The sequence below is a fragment of the Anopheles gambiae genome, chromosome 2 (genome assembly GCF_943734735.2).
Source record: "Anopheles gambiae chromosome 2, idAnoGambNW_F1_1, whole genome shotgun sequence".
NCBI classification, from domain to species: domain Eukaryota; kingdom Metazoa; phylum Arthropoda; class Insecta; order Diptera; family Culicidae; genus Anopheles; species Anopheles gambiae.
In genome coordinates this window covers 100,523,641-100,545,742 of record NC_064601.1, presented here as the reverse complement: position 1 = coordinate 100,545,742, position 22,102 = coordinate 100,523,641, and the positions used below count along the sequence as shown (strand labels likewise).

General features: G+C 42.2%; 3 protein-coding genes across 3 annotated transcripts in view; 2 read left to right on the top strand and 1 right to left on the bottom strand.

The window, feature by feature from the left end:
* Positions 1 to 11: 11 nt before the first annotated feature.
* On the bottom strand, positions 12 to 1,126 carry LOC1277030 (venom allergen 3). The gene is made up of 3 exons (XM_316454.3): positions 976 to 1,126; positions 388 to 895; positions 12 to 306 (listed from the first exon to the last, which is right to left on the bottom strand). The coding sequence occupies exons 1-3, from the start codon at positions 1,001 to 1,003 to the stop codon at positions 42 to 44; spliced, it is 801 nt and encodes a 266-aa protein (XP_316454.3). The 5' UTR covers positions 1,004 to 1,126; the 3' UTR covers positions 12 to 41.
* Positions 1,127 to 2,701: 1,575 nt separating this feature from the next.
* LOC1277029 (antigen 5 like allergen Cul n 1) lies at positions 2,702 to 3,817 on the top strand. Its single transcript, XM_061646492.1, has 3 exons — positions 2,702 to 2,841; positions 2,943 to 3,450; positions 3,529 to 3,817. Exons 1-3 carry the CDS (start codon positions 2,823 to 2,825, stop codon positions 3,773 to 3,775), a joined length of 774 nt encoding a protein of 257 aa, XP_061502476.1. The 5' UTR covers positions 2,702 to 2,822; the 3' UTR covers positions 3,776 to 3,817.
* A 7,956-nt stretch (positions 3,818 to 11,773) lies between these two features.
* Positions 11,774 to 22,102, top strand: part of LOC1277026 (uncharacterized) — a 64,768-nt gene continuing 54,439 nt past the window's right edge. The window contains exon 1 of the mRNA XM_061649530.1: positions 11,774 to 12,396. The gene's annotated coding sequence lies outside the window, so the exon portion shown is untranslated. The remainder of the gene's footprint in view (positions 12,397 to 22,102) is intronic.

The window sequence follows — 22,102 nt, the reverse complement described above, 5'->3', positions numbered from 1 at the left end:
GTACCATAATGTTAGGTAGTATTTTATGTCATCGAATAGCTTTATTTTGGTTCTTTAGGTTCGTTTGGAACAGGGTTGATAGTTTCCGATTCTGAACATAGTCCAGGCAGCGTCGGATTGCGCCCGGTAGTACATTTGGAAGCAACAGCTCCAGCTTTGTACACTGGACGGTCAGCAATGTTTGTGACGCCATAGTTACACACGAAATAGTACGTCTGCCAGTTGTCACTCACCCAATTCTGCATGGCACATCCAATTTTGTCGCTCTGATCACTGGCCATCTGCGTGAAATGTCCAATGGCAGGTCTGTGAAGCAAGCACAACAACACCAATTACAATCTGTATCGTTTCAGTTCATAGAGATCCCAATTACTCGTAATTACTTACCCAGAATAGCTCGATGGATAGGTGTTGAGTTGTTCTTCCCTAGTAACGTTGTGCTCACTCCACCAGGAAGCAATGCTGCTGCTTATAACCTCCGATACCGTTTTGTTCATGCCGGAAGATTGCGACAGCGCAAGGTTCTGTCCGGCCCACGCAAAGACGGGCGTGTTGCGGCAGCTATCGTGTTGGTACGTACAGCTGCGTGCATTATTGCCAGCCTGTTTGGCAAGTTCCTCGTCCCAGGTAAGGGTGGGCATACGAACGGCTGGTTGGAACGGTTTCAGTTCACCCTGCGCCAGTTGCGATCGGCGCTTATTGTGCTCGGAAAGGATCAACGTTTGTTCTTCAGGGCTGAACGTTTTAACCTCTGGATTCAGACCAGCGCAGGCCGGTCCGCCCGGACTGGCGGGGGGATTGCAACCAACGTTTGGTCGACCGTTCCGGCAGTTGCTATTGGCACAGTAGTCAGTTTGAGCTTGCAGTACGCCGACTAGACAGCTCACGATCATAACTAGAGGGAAGCAAATAAGACTCTCACAATGTGTCCACACAAGGTACGAAACATGGTTTGGGAAACTCGATTCCACCTACCGAATGTCCAATCCCATTGATGGGCCATTTTTCCTAAACACTAGTTCAACTTAACCGAATCCCGAGTACACTGTTACGTTACATTCACGCAGCTGTGGCATTTTATAACGTTTCGAATCAAACAATCCGCATGCTAGCAAAACACCGAGTTAAGCTTGTTGTAATTCAATTGTAGCTGTGTTTTTCCGTTTTTATGTATGTTTAGTACTAGCGCCTAACAGCACCGAGTGTAGTGCGAATCTAAATTTACAACCTTCTTCACAAAAAAACAAAATTATTAACAAAACTCGAACAGTGCAACTTTCATCATGAGTGACAGAATGGTAATAATTTATTTCAATAAAAACATCAAAATATATTCATTTAATTGATAATTTGGGGAAAGATTTTAAATATTTTGAAAAGTAAGTTAATTTTCAAAAGTCAAATTCAAATAATAAAAATTTAAATAGAAATAATGTTTTAACTTTGTGTGCTGTTGCTCACTATTACTGACAGATGACTGTGAGCACTTGCGCCCAACATAGCAAGCTGGAAGTATTTAATTTTATTCCGAAATTGTCAGCACTATGGTTGTTACCGTTGCCAACGGGAAGGGAGATTTTTCTTGTTATAGAAAGTTCAATTACCAACCCATAGTGCGGTATACCTTAACGTGAACTGATGTTGTACATACGAGAAGAGTGTATTATTTTAGTAAGCTAATTCGATTCGTTGTAATTGGAGGTTAAAAAAAGGCAAACGGCCTATTTGTATGATGCAGTTGCGGTACGTGCATTGTAAAGTAGTTGCAAATCCACCAGGCATGTTACATGTACTGTTAAGTAGTGAAGGTTCAACTGTTCATGTATGATCTATATGACAAATACAACAAAACTTTGATTGCCCAAGGGTTTTATTTGTATTTTACAAGCTATGTCTATTGACAAGGTCATTCAAGGCATCTGTTGCTGATCTCAAAGAGATTGTTTAACACAAAGATCAAAGAGAAGGTTCTTAGTTTCACTGAATCTGTCGGGACAATGTCTCGACTGTTTGTTGCATGATGTCATAACATAAAAAATAAGTAATTCCCTGGCGGAGTCTCTGCGATACGATGACTTCTAGACACTAAAGTGGTTGTACTATTTCGAGGTAATTGTATTTTATTTACTACTGTAAAGCTTCCTTCAAGAGGTGAATGAAATGAAATTGTTCTTTGGTTGTTAAGCCATTCTAGCCAAGCATTCAGTCATCTCCTATACCCTGTCACAGTGCTAAAATGTCTTCAATTTCTCCTGACAAAAAACTCAGTTGCGGCCAACACGGTTGGTTTAATTACTGTTACACTACTCTCCAATGCACCTGGCAAGTCCGATGCGGTGCTGCTATGTTCCGTATTAGTTAATCCATGTCGTCTGGTGCAAAAAAGTTGTTGTTTGATAACAAAATGACACAGTTGCATTACCCTTCGGCTGCCGGCATGAATGAACGGTTTGATTTGATATGAAAGACCAACCCCGAAGGCAAAGTTCCAAGAATCAGCAACCCGGCGGCAATGAAGATTGCTTAAAAATTCATCAAATCGACTAATCCCCAGCTGTTGCAAACGAGTTCTACGAAGGTGAGATAAAAGCATCGCATAAATGAGTGTTTACCGATAACTTTCATTGATACAAGGCAATTCTTTGGAAATCTGAAATCTGCACACATTGATAATGGGTGGCTTATCTTCGTACATGGTGGTTAAGTGCTCTGATTGTGGTTCCAAGATGAGGTATAAATGCTCTGCCTGGTACTCACTGACATACAAACCAAAGCATACCCTTCCGAAAGTGTAGTTGAAGTCCAGCAGTGACACTCACAAAATGTTTCGTTTTATTCTCGGTACTGCTTCTGCACACCTTTTACACACATAAGACTCCTTTGCAGCTACTAACATTGAGATTTTGTTTTCTCTCTCTCCCTCTGTTTCTCCTAAATTATAGCCTCCCTTCTGCTGATCGGTCTGATCGACAGCATCTACTCGTTCGACTACTGCACGGCGAACCTGTGCAGCAGCGGTATCCCCAATGTTGGCTGCAATCCTCCACCGCTCAGTGGTGGTCCGCAATGCTTCGGCCGGTCGCCGGTCGTGGTGCCGATTACGGCGAGCCTCAGGTCGCTCATCCTTGACCAGCACAACAGCCGTCGTTCGTTGATTGCAACTGGCCGTCTGAGCCCGTTCTTCCCGGCCCGCCGGATGCCGACGCTGGTGTGGGACGACGAGCTGGCCTCGCAGGCCGGCCACAATGCCCGGTCCTGTGTTTTCCAGCACGATCGGTGCCGCAACACGGTTGATTTCCGCTGGGCTGGTCAGAACCTTGCGATCAAGCAGTTCTTCGGCCAAACGATTACGGTCGAGACGCTGATCAACGATTTCGTGCGCATGTGGTGGGATGAGCATTTCGATACAACTACCGGACACATCGACTCCTACCCGAGCAACCATGTGGGGTAAGTATGCAGCTGGACACCAGTGTGTTTGGAGTTGAGTGTTTAATAACCTTTTCATCGGGTGCGTTTGCTGTGCAGACCCGCCATCGGACACTTTACGCAGATCGCCAGCGATCGCACCTGGGCGGTTGGATGTGCGATGCAGAACTGGCTGCAGGATGGCATGTGGATCACGTACTACTTCGTGTGCAACTACTCGTTCACCAACATCGTCAACCAGCCCGTTTATGTGCGCGGTACCACGGCGGAGGGCTGCACGACGGGACAGGACTCGCGCTACCAGGGTCTGTGCTCGGTGAACGAGGTGGTACAGTCGGTACCGTAAGGTTGAAAACCATTGAGTGGGAATAAAATTATCAATTGTAAATTTAAATATAAGCGTTTCACACGCACCTAAATGCAGCAATACATATCACATCGTTATCAGCAGACGAAAAACGTATCTGGCTCGTACAAAATCAGTAGCAACAGTAGAGATAAAGTATGTTTTTTTTTATTGACAGCATCTTATTACATTGATAAGATAAGTTGAATTTGGTCGTTTTTTTTTCTTCTATTGCTGGAGTATTTATATCGGCCCAATGCACTGGATTATCATTGTTTTTTTGCTTTAAGTAGCTACCATAAAAATTATGGCTGCGTACGTTAAAAAATCCTTGCCTTATCTTTCATTAAAGCTACATTTAGTTCCAAACAATGGTTATCTCAAATCCAAAGCACCGAGCGTTTCCATTCCATGAGAACATCATTCGCTTGTTTCAACGAACTAATTAAGACCGGCACAGGTGTACTGGGTCGCGTTGCGTGTTTACGCTAATTAATTTGTCACCAGTTACGGTCAGTTATTTGACCGGCCGCAAGCATACGCGTACGCGACGATGATGATGGTTGTGAAGTTGCCTTGCGAATTGTCGTGTCGAATTGTCCGCTGGAGTGTGTGTGTGTGTGTGTTTGTGTGAGCTGAAGTCCATTGATTCTGCTGAACCATATGCTACCGTCGGTCATGAGAACATCCATCCAATCCAAGCTGTCTGGCTGGCTGGGAACCTAAACCGATGGGGCAGGTTGTTGTTTTTTAATGAACAAAAATAGGTCGTAATGAAAAGCGCGTGATATACTAATGGCTGCATCGAAACGAGAACGCTGCCACTTTCCTGGCCGAATCCATCACAAAGCATGGAAGAGATCGTTGAGCGAGTACGGCAACACGCTCAACTATTTATGAGGGTATTATTGCGTACGTTTTATGGGGCGCAGTATGTCCAATGTTCTCACAGCTCTGGCGGTCACAACTCAGCGAAACGATGATTCGCAGGCATGGCATATTGTTGTGCGCTTTTCTCGATAACTCGATCCCGGATTTATGAGCTGCATATAAAAATTAATCACAATCCACGGGTAGCGGACATATGACAGCGGCACCGGATCCGATCAATACAGTGTCCGGCATCGAACGGCATACCCAGGTCGAGCCGGTGGGCTTGTGCATACATATTATTGTCTGGGATTAATTTGTGACAGATAGCAGTGAGCCTAGGGTCGGAGTGGAAATAAATGTATATGAAGGCTTCCGCGCGTTCATCCTTCTCGGCGGGGGGTGAAAAGCCACCGGAAAGGCGAGACCAAAGTTCGTTTGTTGAATGATAAGTTAAGCGTGCGAGTATAATGATGCACCGGACAAAAGTGCAGCGTTGGGTTTTGAGTTTTTCTGTACAAACCATGCCAGATGCGCTATCATTGAGGTGAGTTATTCCGTATCCAAATCGGAGGTATTTGACATTGTTTATTTCAGGAAAGTAGGTAGAATGAGCGTTTACTTTTAAGCTAAAAATTCAGAATTCTTAACGGTTTTTAAGTATTTTTTCTGAAAAGAATTGAGTGCAATTCGACCTTATAGACACCATAAGGTTTCACTTAAACCATCACTTTAACCAATTATTTTAAATAAAAAAGGTACGAATAGTTTTATCACTATTCAGCATTTAACCTTTAATAACCTTATTAAAGTTCATTTGTTGTCACATCCACCCAGGAGCACTAAAAAAACGCCTGAAGGTATGCAATATTGTAATCTATTTTATTGTTTACAATATTTTAGCTATTCGTAGCAAATGGTTTTGGTGTTTTCAACCATGTGTGACGTTAAAAAAAAAGATTTATATGATTTAAACTATAAAAAATGCTCTACGTAACCATTCGTTGGTTATAAACCCCGGAAAGTATGCAACCGTCGTAAAAATCTGGCCCCATTTACGATTTCGGCGGAACAACACGTTTCAAATACGCTATGGAACTTTTTCCTTCACCCTCACAAAGACGCATTCAAACGTGAAGAGTGAATCACACACACACACACACAAACAGACAAAAGTGAATTTTATTGCATATCTTTGCTTTCTTTTGGGATTTGAGCAGGAATTTCTGCTAGCGAATTGGAATAATAAAATGCACTCCATCGTCCGCCCCCCCCCCCCATCAACTATACGCGTTAGTTCTCTTCCGGTAAGCAAATCGCAAACGTAACTACCTTAGAGCGCTGAAAGTTAGAGAAAGTAAGCCAAACCAATAATCGGATTGGGGGTGGTGGTGGGGTTCAGTCGTCTCGTGCTGGCGGTTTGGATTTTGGTCGCATTGCTGCCGGCTAATCCGTCCCGGTTCCCGGTGAGGTTAATATGTCGTGGCAAAGGAACGCTGGAGCTGCTATACTCTTTACCCCAATAAGTATCCAATATGGCAGAATCTGCTGCGTTTATACAACTTTAATAACGATATCTGCCTTGCCTTGCATGGTGGGAAGCGAATGATCGAGGTCAATATCTTGCTTTTCTGAATAATATTTATTTGAGGAAAGGCTCCTGCGGGGACCGTACATCCCGCAGGACGCAAGATTATCTCCATACCCATCACAAAAGTGCCTTGTTCATCTTTATATCCCGTCGCTTTGCCCGCAACAACGCGCCGAACGAAGGGAAAGGGCTAGCGAAAGCTGTTCCATTATGCACCATTAAGGTTATCGAGCAATAAAAGGTGGTCGTTTTGCCATGTTCTTTTTAAATCTTGAGCACACTTTTAAAGTCGTCTGAGCGGTACGGCATAAATCATTGCCTCCCTTGTTGGACGGTGGCATAGATTTGCGAGGACATCCTGGGACGCCACAAAGCGAAGGTTGGTCTCACCTGGTAGTTTCCTGGCGGTTTGGTGCAATTCCCTTCCCGTTTTGACGAGCTGTCGACGTCGCAAAAATCACCGGTCAAATGTCAGCTCCTGTTGTATGCCCTGTTGTGTGTGTTGCTCTTTGTCCCATAGCATGAACTACATAAACGGTGTGTTGTGACGGACACCTTGCACCTTACCGCACGCACGACCCACAAACAAACCGGTGACGATAAAATCCAAAATCCGGCACGAGGACACCGTTGAATTGTGGCATCGAACGTCGAAAGCAACTCCTTCCTTTATGCCGTACCCGGGTACCCGGTGTACGGAATTCGGAAACTGGCAGCGAGACACGTTTAAAACGGAACTGCTTGCGCTCTTTGTTTTTTTGGTACCATCCAGACGTATCCTGATCGATACGATAAGCTGTCCGTGTGTTTGTCCTTTCTTTGTGTCGGAAGGGCAAACACGCGGTGATGCTGCCAGTTCCTGGCCGTTGGCCGTCCGTCAGTGCTCAACCGTGTTTATCTTAATCTATAATTCTACAAGGATATGGATAGTCTTTATGTTTACCGGCCACGGGACGCACAGTTTTGGGGACGCTTGCCTTTTGATTCTTCGTGCTATTGACAAGATGGATCGCTGCTCGCACGTTGATTCGAATCAGCTGTAAGCGTGGGACAGGCAGGCTTAGAGCAAACCCACAAAGTCTACTGTGTACTATGACGCGAAAAAAAAACAAAGAGTCAAACTCACACCGGTCCGCTTCGACACTGGAAACTATCGGAACAAGTAGAAGGACGCGCGCGCCCGAAACAGCGGCAGTTCTGTAAACTGTTTGCTTGCCAGACGGGACAAACATTCTCGGGGCAAAAAATCCGCCCAAGCTTAATGTTGTCGCATGTCGCACCAAAACATTTCATCCGTCCACGGAACCCGGCAAACGCTCCACAAGGAATGAAGCGAACGGAAGCACAAGCAGCACACGCTCGCAGCTCGGAATCTAATCTGCTGCCGGGAAAATTACATGACTCGTAAAAGTAAATTAAGTTGCATGCAACCCGTTGCACCGTTGCCGTTGAACGGGGTTTCCCACACACACCCTTACCCTGGAGCTGCGCTGCTGCGAAACGGTCACGGTGTGTGGGTGTGTGTGTGGGACGCCTACAAAGCCAATAAAATGCATTCCATTTCATTGAATTAATAACAATTAAATTACTCCAAATCGAACGGATTGATTGGTGGTGATTGCGTTTCAAGTTCGTCCCTGCTGCGTGGTGCATACAGTTGTGTGTGTGGAGATTAATAGCAAATATTATTAATGATTGTGGTTCGGTTGGCAGCTGCAGCTGCCCCGGTTCTCTGGCTCATACGGACTTGCACAGTTGATTGTACGGCGTGCAATTTATGCACCGGCATAAATCGGAATATGCTTCGCTGCCATGTTGCGCTATCATTAGTGTGGAAATGTCTTGGAAATTGGTAGCCAAAGCTCTATGGTGAGTTGTTGTCTTGTGCAGAAACGATCCGGCACGGTCACATCGTAGGCTAACCCATCCCATCCAACCCATAAAAGCATGGTTTGTTTATTAAATCTTCTCATGGCTGTATCTCGAGCAGTATGCCCACCACGTTCGCCGTTTCTGTACCGTTTTAGAGCAGCCCCATAAATGCTTGTTATGATCGGAGAAGATGATCGATTAGGAGCATCCGGGCAGCTTAACTCATAATTAATTATTCTAATAAATCCATCACAGAAGGGGAATGTGTGCGATACGAGCACGCTTTAACAGGCTGCACGGCCATAACTTCATATCGGGGAAAAACTTTGTTTGATTGAATATTGTTTCCACTTCCGCTTGCCACACGATGATAAGAGAAGCTAAACTTTGCGGAGTGCGAGAGAGAGAGAGAGAGCGACAGCGTAGAAAAGAATGCCCTTGATTTCTTTGTGCTAAAAATGTGCTGTTGGAAAACTTTTCCCTCTACCCTGCCTTCCACAACAACACGGGATGTAACACGCTTCACCATGGGGAAGATGATGGTGCATTTGCAAACCATTGCAGCGAGCTGTTTATTTGATTTTGCTGCTTATTGTTGATGTTGTTCGGTGCAAGCATACAGGCACGCTGCTTCACCACCTTGCCATCTCTTTGCTGTGTAACGTTCCATCGGTCTCTCTCTCTCTCTCTTTCTGGGCGGATGTATGTTACTGTTTTGTGAGTTTCATCCATCGTTGGATGGTGGTGTGCGGGTAGATCGGGTGGAAAATGCAGCGCAAAATGGGCAAAACTCTTCACGCAAACTTCCACCGTCTAGCGTGGATCGTTCGTTTGATGAAGAGGAGTAAAACATGCTATAAGCACGATGTAGTCGCGCAAACAAGAGTCTGGTGTTGTGTTCATCCAATTGAGGAGTTGCGGAGAACGTAGACAGTGGTCTGTCAATGTTTGGGGGTATGTTTTATTTGATTTTTGCAGACTCCAAAATACTAGAATTAATGGAAGTTTATTGATAATAACATTAGCAACGCTGAATATCCCTTAAAAGACGATCAACTTCAAGTCGTATACAAGTATGGATATGCGGTTACATTCAGCATGATTGCCATGGGAAAAACAGTTTTGATACACCGTTTTCGAGCCCAAATAAACAATGTTAAGCTGCTTTTGAACATAGTTCAACAGTAAGTAAACATTTGACAACCAACATCGGATGCCTATCTGAACTTCGTTCATTCGTAACTAAACAAGTGAAACCTCCACGTTGATCCGTTTGCTGTATAGAGTTTAGATTTTTGGCCTATAAGTTATCCCGATACCTTTAACATTAATCGTTGACTATTAAATTAGTACAAAATGATTTAAAATGAAGCTCCAAATAATTCAATATGAACAAAATAAACACCAAAGAAACGTAGCTGCGTAATACAAACGTACGTTAATATTAGGAAAAGCAAATGTTTAGTTTAGATTGAACAATGCTCAGAAAGGCAACAGAATTCCCGTCAAATGTTTAAATATATTTGAACTGTGTACAAAAGCTCCTTAGGCGTCATCCATCAATTACGTAACGCAAACAATTGCAAATTGTCGACCCCCACACCCCTAGTGTAACAAACTGTAACGTTGGAAGAAACCATCCATCCCCCAAATTACGTTACAGATAGGTTTTTTTTACTTTATTCTGGTATATTCAATATTTTTAAAATTAACCAAAAAAAAATTCATTATATTTTGCATAAAGAAATGTTGTCCCATGCAGTAATCAAATTCAAAAAGATTCTGATAATTGGATCCTCAGCACGGTTTTAAATGTACTTGCATTACCATCATCAGAAGCGATTTTCATCATGCCATGTTTCCGGTCCTCCATAAATATGTCTATCTTTCCTATCTTTCTATCTATGGGGCCCTTTCCGTTTGAAATTCGTAGGCTGAAAATTCAGCCTATCAGCTGTTTGCATTGTATAGCAGCTTTCGAGCAGCTATCTAATTGAGTATAATATACAGGTGGGCTTATCCCAAGGTTTATGAATTTAGAAGGCTGATTTTTATCGCTTCTGCTTCTGAATGAAGATAGTAAGAGTGTTTTGAGTATTCGTCAAGCCTCCAGAAAGCTTGTTTGAGAAAAAGTTTTCACCCGTTCTGCCAAAAAGTGATGTTCAAAATTGGTTATGAAAAAATGCTATGAAACCACCAGGACTACATACACTTTGATTCCAGATTCCACCACCTGATCTCTTTAATGCACCTTGGGATAAATGTAAACAACACCGTGTTTTCGAGCAGGTACTCGAATCTAATTCTAGCTTTTAGGCTAAAATTTTCTAGACTGAAAATTGCAGGCTAGTTTTTTGTGTGGTTTTGTATGGATTGTTTACATGATTTCAGCCTCCAACTGTCAAACTCGATACAACAAACTAACTAGAATCGTGAAGGCCCCCTATGTTTCTTTGGCTTTAGATGATGTATCATCATCAAATTGATTATTCTATTTCACATAACATGTGATGTTTAATATGTTACGCATGGCCAAAAACCCAATTTTGGCCGAAAACCGCGCTGATATTTGAGATACGCGGATTCCTCGGGAACGCACAAATCGCGTAACTCGGGAGCAGACTGTACATAAAAAGAGGGGTGATATTTTTTAGACCGGCATAACCGCGAAGGTGGTCAACTCGAAAGACTCAATAACATGCCCGTCATGGCTACAAGCCTCGAATGGACTGTAACAAATCGTAATTGACGACATCCCCTCCGCCCACTATCAACGTTACATAATTGATGGATGACGCCTTAACATTGTTTACTTGGGCTCAAAAACGGTGTAATGTCAGGACCATAAGAACAATTTTTAAAATAATTTAAATTTGATAAATATTACCCTTTAGGGGCCGAATTAAAGGTCATCGTAACGTAACTTACAATCAAAGGTAGTTATAAAAAAGGTAATAAAAAGTATAAATAATCAATAACATTAATAATAAAACTATTTGGACAATATTCATAAAAAGTAAAGTAAATTTGCTTTAAAATGGTAAAGATAAGTATAATTTTGAGGTGCTTAGATAGTTTGCCAAAGCATTATTTTTAAATATTAAACATTATTTTATGTCTCAGAAAAGCAATAAAATATTTTCCAATCGATTGTTTTACAGTGATAATTAACAACACACCACACCGTTCATGAGTTCATGATCTCATACCACCGCCTCATATGCACCGTTACTAGCCGGGAGTGAACTCGTGCCGGGCATTCATCCATCGTCAACCGGCAACCTTTGTTATTGCTGTCCGCTTGGTGCGGCAAGTTTTTCCCCCACTTTCCAATCCATATTACTTCACCCTGTGCCCTCCGCAGCAGCCAGTACCGTGAAAATCCATTAGCAAGTTTTGTCGTGCCAACCACGCACACACGCCCCTTCCGTCTCGCCTCCCACCCCCAAAAAACCGATGTGAATCATTTTCCGGCGATAAACAACCAGCTCGCCGGTTTGCCGTCCCGCTTCGGCCCTTTTCAAGTGCATCCATGCGCATTCGCATTCCCACGGCCAAGGCACGAGGCAACCTCTTTGTTGCCGGGTTCATCCGACCGTTCGGCACAAGCCGCGTTCGTACGCCGCACGCCGAACTCGGACCAAAACAAAACCCGCTTCCGAGCAGTCTGGTCCTGGCGATCCCGGCATACAAATGCCGGCTCAGTCATTCGGTGAAAGACGGCGCGAACGGACGCCTTTTTGCCGAACACCGGGCCACACCGGAAACGGTTCAGGAGTAACACCGCGCGTGTCTCAGCAGCATCCCTCTGGGCTGGGTTCGTTCGTGTGCGGTTGTTGACGCGTGCGTGTGTGAGAAGGGTCTTTGCGGTAGCTTTAAAACGTGGAGCAGAAAACATTGCGGCTCGGGGTTTTTGTTTTGGTGAAAGCAAAAAAGCATTTAACCGACCTATAAACGAAACTCGGCCGCTGATGTTCTTTGGTGTGAGTGTGTGTTTGTGTGGTTTTGAAGATTGAAGTGTGACAAAAAAACGAAGAAAAAACAAGTTGACCCTTCACTTCCGGTCCTGCCGGTGATCACCGCCGGAGGGTGAAGTCATTACCGGCTCCACTGTGTGAAGTGTGAAATTTAATTACTTTGCCTTTTGGCAAGTAAGCAACAACTGGGTACTGTCTCCTGTTTTTTTGTTGTCAACTCCCCCTTCGTCTGACCCAGCAGTGGACAAACCGAAACAAACCGTAATGATCTCTAAAGCAGCAGCAAATACACAGCTCGCATAAATGAGAACGTAAGTGTTGGTTGGGGGACTACATGGTTAAGAGAAAGGAAAAGTTAACGGGAAGGGAGGCGAAAATAACACATAAAGATAGCGAAAGTTGGGAAAGTGTGGATGTATCAAACCTAGGCAAAAGAGGAAAGTTAAAACAACGAAACAAAAACAAAACAAACAAAAAATAGACACGCAATAAAACCGATCCTCATTAGTTGATTTTTCTGCTGTATAATTTCTGGACTCCAGAGGCCCACCGGGAAACGGGGTTTACGTTACGGGTGTGCAAAGGGAGTAAAACCAAAAAAAGGAGACAGTCAGCCCACATAGCATAAAGTGGGACAGACAGTCGATGGTGGTGATAATAATAATAATAATGCTGATAATAACAATAATGATGATGGAACAGTCCGTCAGAGGTTACTGACTGCAGACGAATGTGTCGTTTTTTTTTACCTCACTTGCTCTCTCTCTTACGAATCGGGTATACCCCCTCGGCGTGTGATACCGGAAGAGATGGATAATTTGGCACAAGTGACGCACATAACAACACCAGCCGACCGGTGACCGTCAACGACTAAATGTACATTCAGCGACGACGATCCGATGAACCGATGATGGCGGGGTAGTAGCGCGGGACTGTCCAGAATAAATAGAGCACCGGGGAAATTAAAAATAAACAGTTGCTCCCCCACTTTCTTCTAGCCGTTTGGGGGGCGAGGGGAGGGGAGAGTATGGAGTGGTGTGGTAGACGTGGTCCGCTCTGCCATTGAAGGAAACGCAGCAGGGACAATGGCAGCGTGCAGCGTCTCAGTAACGCGCTCTACCTTGTGCTGCTGTCGAGCGCCCACGACCGTGAATTTGACTTTTTCGGCGGTCAGTTTTTGTTGTGTTCGATGTTTCGTATAGGTTCGTGTGTGTGTGTGTGTGTGTGTACGTGATGCGTTCTTTGTTTAGTAAAGACGAAGCAAATCACTTTCATCCCGGGAGAAGTGTATTGCATGTTAGTGAAGCTTTCGAACGGGTTGGATGGAGATCGGTATGATCGGTTCGGTGCAATAGGAAAGATTGTGTATGCTTTGGAATTATAAAGAACTTTTCTAAACATCATTTCTCTTGTTCTCATTCTCTTTAAGGATTTGAAGTATCAGCTCAGCATTATTCGGATTTTTTTAAAGCAAAAATGACTCAATCATAAATCATAAATAAAAGAATTTTATTCTGATTGAGCTGACATTGCCATACGAAAGAGATAATTCTTCTAATATCACCATGTTTAATGAATTATGTGTACAGTCTACAGTCAACAAAAGATGTAACAATGACACAACTCATTAACGCAACCTGTGAAATTAGAAGCATAAATTACATTTTACAAAAAAACCATCATCAAAATCACACTGATTGAGTTGTTGCAATGGCTTTGATTTGAACTTTGCCCAAAACGTGTTGCTGGGAAACAAACTAATAGCGCAAGAAAACAAGAACGATTTGACCTGCGGGGCTGTGTGTATGTGTGTGTGTGTGTTTGTGTCTGCGCGCAGCTGTTTCAGTTACGCTGGAAACGAACAATAACGCACTGTCGAGTCGACAAATGTGTCTAGCAAACTTTCGTGTCGTTACTGGTCTGGTCCGCACAGAAGTGTCTGGCAACTGTCAACTGTGGAACAACAGAAAAAATGAACTGGTCGTGAAGCAGCCGTATTAAAACAGACACTAATAATTGTGTTTTGTTCGTTGTTGGAGTTTGGAGTGTGTTACGACTAAATGCTAAATCGTGTAGTTTGGATTAATCTGCAGGATGTCAGGTTTAACATTATGTTTATTATTTATACGATTCTATGTTTTATTTTATTTATTTTTTAAGTTATTATTAATTAATTTATTTATTATTTTTTAATTTATTTAAAAAGGATGAAACTAAGAAAGTCCAATATAGGGGCCCTTTCCGTTTGAAGCTCGTAGGCTGAAATTTCAGCCTGTCAGCTGTTTGCATTGTATAGCAGTTTTCGAGCAGCTATCTAAGTGAGTATAATATACAGGTAAACTTATCCCAAGGTGTATGAATTTAGAAGGCTGATTTTTATCGCTTCTGCTTCTGAATTAAGGGTTTAAGAGTGTTTTGAATATTCGTCAAGTCTCCAGAAAGCTTGTTTGAACAAAAATGTTCACCCATCCAGTCAAAAAGTTTTATTCAAATTTGGTTATAAAAAATGCTATGAGACCACCTGGACTACATACACTTTGATTCCAGATTCGATCACCTGGTTTCTTTAATGCACCTTGGGATAAATGTAAACAAACCTGTGTTTTCGAGCAGGTACTCGAATCTAATTCTAGCTTTTAGGCTAAAATTTTCTAGACTGAAAATCGCAGGCTAGTTTTTTGTGTGGTTTTGTATGGATTGTTTACATGATTTCAGCCTCCAACTGTTAAACCCCATACAAAAAACTAACTAGAATCGTGAAGGCCCCCATAATTTGAAATTCCTTGTCATTACTTCAGTATTTAAATGAAGATCTCTATCTCGACATTGTTTATTGTTGTAAATCATTCACATCACAATTTTTAAGCACGATGATGAATATGCATTTTATTGATATAGTTACAGGTTTTTCCAGCAGTTCTCATAGTTGAGGGACACTTTCTTCACTCTTTCTTATTTGAAATGGACTGTATGTGATTGGAATTTGTCTTTATAGAATGCGTTTTGGACAAATCCAATAGCAATTTTCAATGAACCTATCAGAAAAGGACACCATAGAGTCTCATTCCCCTCATATAAAGTTCACTTCTCATAAGAAAGAATCAAAGAAATTTCAAACTATGAGAACCCCTGGAAAACCGTGGAAATAAAATAGAAAAAAAAAATACTGAGACAAAATAAGGAAAAATCTGCGCCGTCAATGTATTCGACTTTCATCTTCTTATATATGACTTTTATGCAAACACGCGCCAAATATCTCCGCTATCACACCCGTCCGAAGCACACATAATGATGATCGATCGGCCGTCAATGTCCGAGTAAAAGATCAGGCGTCTCCATTATTGCTCATCTTCTGTCTGCTTATCTCTACCGTTAGCATTTAGTTACCATCTTCTTGCTTTCTTTCCCTACCCCAAGCGTGCAGTCTCCAAAAGTGATGTGAAAAGTTTTCCCTGGACAGAAAAAAATGCCCCCTCCATGCGTGGGTTTCGTTGGCGGCTCGCCCAAAACCAAACACCCCTATCGGGCACAATCCAATTCGCAGCAGCAACTGGTCCCGTACCGTTGTGGATCAACTTTCTGCTAACTTCTACCCCGTGGTCCCCTTTACCCCTTGCTTTTGTGTTGTTTTATTCTGTTTGTGTGTTTATTGATTAGCTGCAAAACAAAAGGTCACACGCATACAAACACCACCGGGGCAAACAAACACCAAACCCCGCGTGCCCGCAAAACCCGAACGATACGCCTATGAGTTATTGAAAAGTGCCACCATGCCAACTCGTCTGAGAGGGGGTTTGGAGCAGAGAGAGAGAGAGAGAGGTGATTGGAAAGATGAGCCGAGGTTTTCCAAATGATCTAATCAGGCAGAACTTTATGGTCAAACTTTTGGGGCCATTCAAGCCAAGGTAGGTTCGGGTTTCAGCGGGGCTCTGACGGGTGGCGCCCGGGAGCTGGATGTGGGAACCCCTATCGGTGTAATCGCATGTGCAAATCTCACATTTCAGCGTACCTTTTTGTACGCGTGCTGAGTGTTTTCACCATCTGTTTGTTTGTGTGGGCCTGAATGGCATTTCAACACTCAGCACCCACCTATTGCACATTTAGTTTTGTGCAGCTTCATCCATAAACCGACTGTCGAAGGCTAAAAAAGGGATGGTAGGGTGGAAAAATCGATCCAGAGCAGCAAAATTCATGAATCAGGCGTAAGCTGCTTACATATTTATTAGCAGCGCTTAGCAAACGCCTAGAAATTGGTTCACCTCGATCATGTGCGATAATCGTGCAGCATCAAAATAAGCAGAGCTCGATTGTAGGAAAAACATGACGCTTTAGGTTCAAACACTCGTACCATTTTTTAGTTGAATTAAAAAGGTTGCTAGAAAAAACGAGATGAAAGCTGTTGCGAAATCATTCAACATATTTTAAATTAATTAGTGCGAAAATTATACTCTACGCTAAGCCTTCGTTGTCACCCGCATCGTCGAAAATGGGATAATTCAATTTGCTCAATAGGCAAACATATTTTTGCGAAAGGTTTATTCGAGCAAACGAATCAAAACGAAGCGTCTGCAACGTCCCACACGTTTTGGGGGCTCGGATACAAACTGTGCAATTTAATTACACACACAACAACAAAGGGAGCAGACAAAACCTCAAGATGGTTGAATCGATTTTAAATGACACTAACAAACGTGTTGCTACCGTCGAACAAATAGCGCCGTTTGAAATGTAACAAAATGCGCGCTTTTGATGGGATTAGGGTGCATAAGAGATCCCGCTTCGAGTGTGTATGTGTGTGTGTTGATGGTGCCTAGCATTGATAAGCAGCAGTAGTGAAAGGTGAAAAACAGTTCGATGAGTTTTATGGTAGAATTAATGCCATCAAAGGAAAGTTTATTAATGTCAGCATTTAAATTCCATTTTAACAATTTAAATTAAATTCAGACTATCGAGTGTCGATAATATTAAGTATGGATGTGTTTCTTAGTGTGAAATTGAAAAAAGTACATAGTTTGGGATCCGCATACGAACGGAGAAAAAGATCATAAAATAAATTCGTTATAAAATTCAATATTTGAAAAACAAGCTTTTATGTTTAAAAGCAAATCTCTGTTAAATGTGCTTTTAGGGTTAAGACTATGACCTTTTAATCTTTTTAATTCAACGAACTTTTCATTATTTTACGAATGTCACGATAACCGGCGAGTATCGCATAAAAAGGATTACTCGTTAGGTTTTGAAGGGAAAAACGCTTTGTATGGATTCTCGAGATAACTGAAGGAACAGTTTCGTTTGAATGGGCCAACCCAAACAATGCGCCTTCAAGCGATCAACAAGTCGATGTGAAATAGTGTATCATTCAGCTATCGGCCGTTAAACCTATAAAGTTCTATTCAACAGTGGGGTTTTTCATAGTCTAAAATTCGATAATGTGTTCTTTTATCTTATGGCAATATTTTTTCGTTGCATTATATTATAAACGCTGCTTGTTTTTTGTATTTTATTGTTTTTCTTTTTTGACTAAAAGGCTACATAATGTAGGCAAAGTAATACTATAACATAATCGCTTATCACTATGATTTCAGTTGATAAGTTTCATTTTATCGTGAACAATTAACTTATTTTCAAACGATATGCTATATAACTCATATAATTAAATGTATACATTAAACGAATATAGTTAGTAATAAATGAAAAGGGTTAACAAAAGCTTTATTGTGAAAATTATAACTTTTTTATACAATATTGAAATGCAAAGAAAAAATAAACTGAAAAAATCTTACTATGTGAAGTGATACATTCCTATTTGACTATCGATTGGGTTTAGTGCTCTATTTAAGATGATTTTATTTAATAAAATCAACACATTTTGCTATTGCCTGTTTCCTTTCCCAGGCATGATATTTTTAATTCGTGTTTATATTAAAATTATTACGGTTTCGGCCCTATTTTCTCCTAAACACGTTATTTGGGGTATGTTTAATGCTGCTAATAACATGCTCCTGATTATTTAACTGGACTAGAATTGGTGGTCTCCTATCAAACTCCTTACATTACTACACTATGTACATAATGCCCGTCACATAACACCCTTAAAAAATGTCTTGTCAAACCCCGAAAAATCCCTGCTTACATCCTGAAGGGTTTTTATCCGTCCCAAGAAACCTTCCGCCGATCACGTATGATTGTCCTTTTCCCACCGAGGCACATGCGTAAACTGTATGAGTTTTCCACATCCCTGCCACAAACACGTACTATTTGCATGGTTGTTTGTGCAATTATTTACTCTACAAACCCTGGCACGTGGCTTGTGCATAAGCAAATATTTTACTTCCTTCCCTTTGGTGATGGTGGTGGGAGTGCGGAACGTAAAAGAAATTTGGTAATTGTTTTCTCTTTTTCGGGAACAATATTATGGTTTGCTGAAAATAAAACGAAATTCTCAGCATCGCCCACCTTGCGAAACCAGGCCAAAAAGCTTACGATGGATTAAAGTACTTTATCGAGCCTAAAATACACCTATCAAGCACGTGGTTTGGAAGCATTGGTTAAGTAGAAACAAGAAAACAGTGAAGGAAATGGTTCCATTTCCGTACGGTCTTAAATTAATTCGAGCAACTTTCAAACACAATTGTCGTTTTGCACGCTTTTCCACGCCACCCGTATAACAACGCAGACATAATGAAGGCGCGCAAAACACAATGTGCCACATTCGTTACGCTACGTCCGGGCTGTTCGTCGTTCTCCGTCTTTATTTTTACCGCATCGATTTATTTTAACACCATTTCGTTTACACCTTGCACCAGCGGGTGTATCGCGAGCCAACATTACTTTTCATCAATTTTTGTTTGTACCTCGCCCGCAAACCACTTCATCCATTCGAGCGCGAGGTTTATTGTTGGTGCCTGGTGAGCTTGCGAATATTTGCTGAATTTATTAACTCTACTGGGTCTGTACGGGCCCGGCGCACGTACGTGTGAGAAGCTTTGTGCGCCACGAGTTTTACACTGTTGCGGAACACACTCCTGGGGTGGCCGGTGAAACCAATCAGCCGTCCTGATTGATTTAATCGATTGACCTGATTGAAGTATGATTGCACACACAGGGTGTGTGTGTGTAACGCACATTGTCACCATCGCCATTGTGAGTCGAGTGACGGGTGATGGAGTTTTTGAAAAAAAACTGGAGGTTTGACGAGAGAGGCGGCAGAACCACGTGTCATACCCGTAGCAACTGTTTCGGGTCGGGTTGCTTTGCACACAGCTGGAAGCCTTCGTACGTGACCATCATACTGCACGGGTTTTTGTGTAGGTTGAGAAGGGAACTCCATTCCGCCCGAGTGTGTGGGCTTAATTGTTTGTTACGATTGTGCAAAGTTTTGGGACAACTCAATCGGTGGAATCGAATCATAAACCCCGCTGATGACGGGTAGCTTTTTTTATTTGAAATGAAAATGAAACAGGTGAACATATGGCACATGGTTTGTTGTAGTGTTTGGAGTTGGTTTAAAAGATGTTTGAGTATTTAAGACATTTTAAACCGATGTGAAGCATATCGTCCTTGTTACAAAGCAACATCGGTGTAGCATCAAATTTGTGGAAAGGAGTTCTTGCTATGATTTTTTTTAGTCATTTTTAGTCAATATCAATTTCAATTTATTTCGTTTGTCAGCCTAGAGAGGTTAAACAATATCCTTACCTGTGTTATATCAAATGAAATACCAACTTAAAAACTAGTCAGTGAAGTCATAGTATCCTGAACCGTAACAAGAAAGGGTAATCATAATCTCTATAACGAGAGCCGTTATGAACGCTAAGAGTGAGGGAAGAAGAGAAGAAGGAAGCTTGATCAAATGCGCGAATACAAGTAAGGAAAGGGACGTTGCATCTGAACACAGTACGACGAAAATGTCATTCAAAGTATTCCGCACTCTTAACTGACGTGTGCAGGTGCATACAATTCCAGTGATCCCAGGAGTGCCGGTGCGTCAATGCTGCCATCCAGAATTTTGGAGATGAAGCGTGCGTGTGCTGCATTACGTCGGATCACCAGAGAATCAATGCCTAACATGCAAAATTAAGTGTCATAACAAGGCTTGCGATGATTTGAATCTGCATGCGGTCAAAAAGCCATTCTAGTGAAACGATTTTGCACTTTTTCCAGTCTTCCAACCGTCCAACCGGCGGTCCAGCGGTTACTCGAATCCAGAGTATTGGTAGCTCTATTGACAAGACTTTCAAGATGTTGATGGAATGTAAGTTTGTCGTCTAGGAAAGACGTCCTATTGCGACAAAAAGAGAAAAAGATACCAATAAACATGTTCAATCTTACGATTTCGGATAATGTTCTTTCGCGTTTCGGTGTAACTTTTTCTAGCGTTTTATAATTACCGGGTGTTGTTCCTTGTATTGCACAATTAGAAGAGAGTTTATTTCACGCAATTCACTTATACTTATAAACTAATCGATCGTGCCCGAACGCTCCGAACTCAACGAATGATCTTCGTGTTTCGTTAAACACGAATCAACTGGCAGGGCTTCCGTGCCTAAGCCTGAACAAAACATTTGTTTGAACAAAAATGTAGAAGGTTACACCATTGGGAACACGTTACACTAAAATACAATCATCAGTTCAAAACGAAAAAAAAACTGTTTACACAATTTAAAATTTAAAACGAGCATCCTTGATGAGCAAACTATTTTGATTTATTTGCAATTAAATGATAGAATTAACAAGAATAGATTAAAATAGTATAGATTAGATAAAATTAACAAGACCAACTCTCACAATCTGATCATCATTTCACAACAGATAAACTTCATTTGCAAAGGTTATGATAAACTTAAGAGTATAAAAAAAAAACATGAGAAGAATACTATAAGTTAATTTTTTCTCGGCGTCAGTTGCCATAAAGGAAAATTATGAAATAAAATAAAAGCATCATATTCTGTACTGTTTACATTCAATCTACTATTAGACGAATGGTTCCAAGCAAGTGTACATGCACGTCATAAACCTCCGGCTCCGCGACCGTTGCATTGGAAACCTACCTACACGCGGGAGCGTGAACGAAAGGGCTTTTCCTCGATTTAAAGTCCTTCTTTTTCGCAAGAACATACTCTTAACAACCGTCGACTTAAAACAATGCGAAATACGTTTTCCACACCACCGATCGTAAACAGTAACGGTATCATCAAAACGGAAGTTAGCGTGTTTTGATGACGGGATGACATGCGGGAAAACCAATGTTCACGAGGCACCAACGTTCGCGTTACACTGGCGGCTTATGTTCCGTACCATTCGATCCCGACCGCAACTCCAACTCCGGTGGGGGTATGTATGCAAATGCTGGTCGGTGGTTTGGGGCAAATGGGGGAGGAAGGCAAAGGAGCGGGACAAAGTTATAATATATTCAGAAAACTATCCCGAAACCCTGGCCCCATCCACAACTGAATCGCATTTGTCCAGCATTCACAGTCCGCCGGAGAGAGAGAGAGAGAGAACTGAGGCCGTTTTTACCCTTCGTCCCATTGGAAAGCAGCTGAGCAATGGACAGTAGTTGTGACTGCAATGGGGGCAACAGTTGCGAGCAGGGCAATGGGCGGGTGAAGTTGTAGATGAATTTATGTTTCTTCATCACCACCACCACCACCACCACCAACCACTGGATGGTTGGCTTGCGCGTTGTTGGGTCGCACGCGTGCCTGCTAGCTGTTGCACGAATCCATCATAAGCTCCCCGTGGTGGGAGAGCTTTTCTGTTATTTCGCTCATTGTTGCTCGGGTGAAATTATGACAACAATTTACGAATCCACTTGTACACACTGTCTTGCTTGCGAGCTCCTTCTCCGCTCCTGTGTGTTGGAGTGTTCTCACTCTCATCTCTTACGCCGACTTTTTGTGCGCTCTTTTTCCCTTTCTTTCCGTAGGCCCCAGGGAATAACATCGCCTAACATTGTACCGTTTAAGGGAACAGAAATAACCTTGAGTTTATAAGACGTTGAAAAGAATGGAGTGA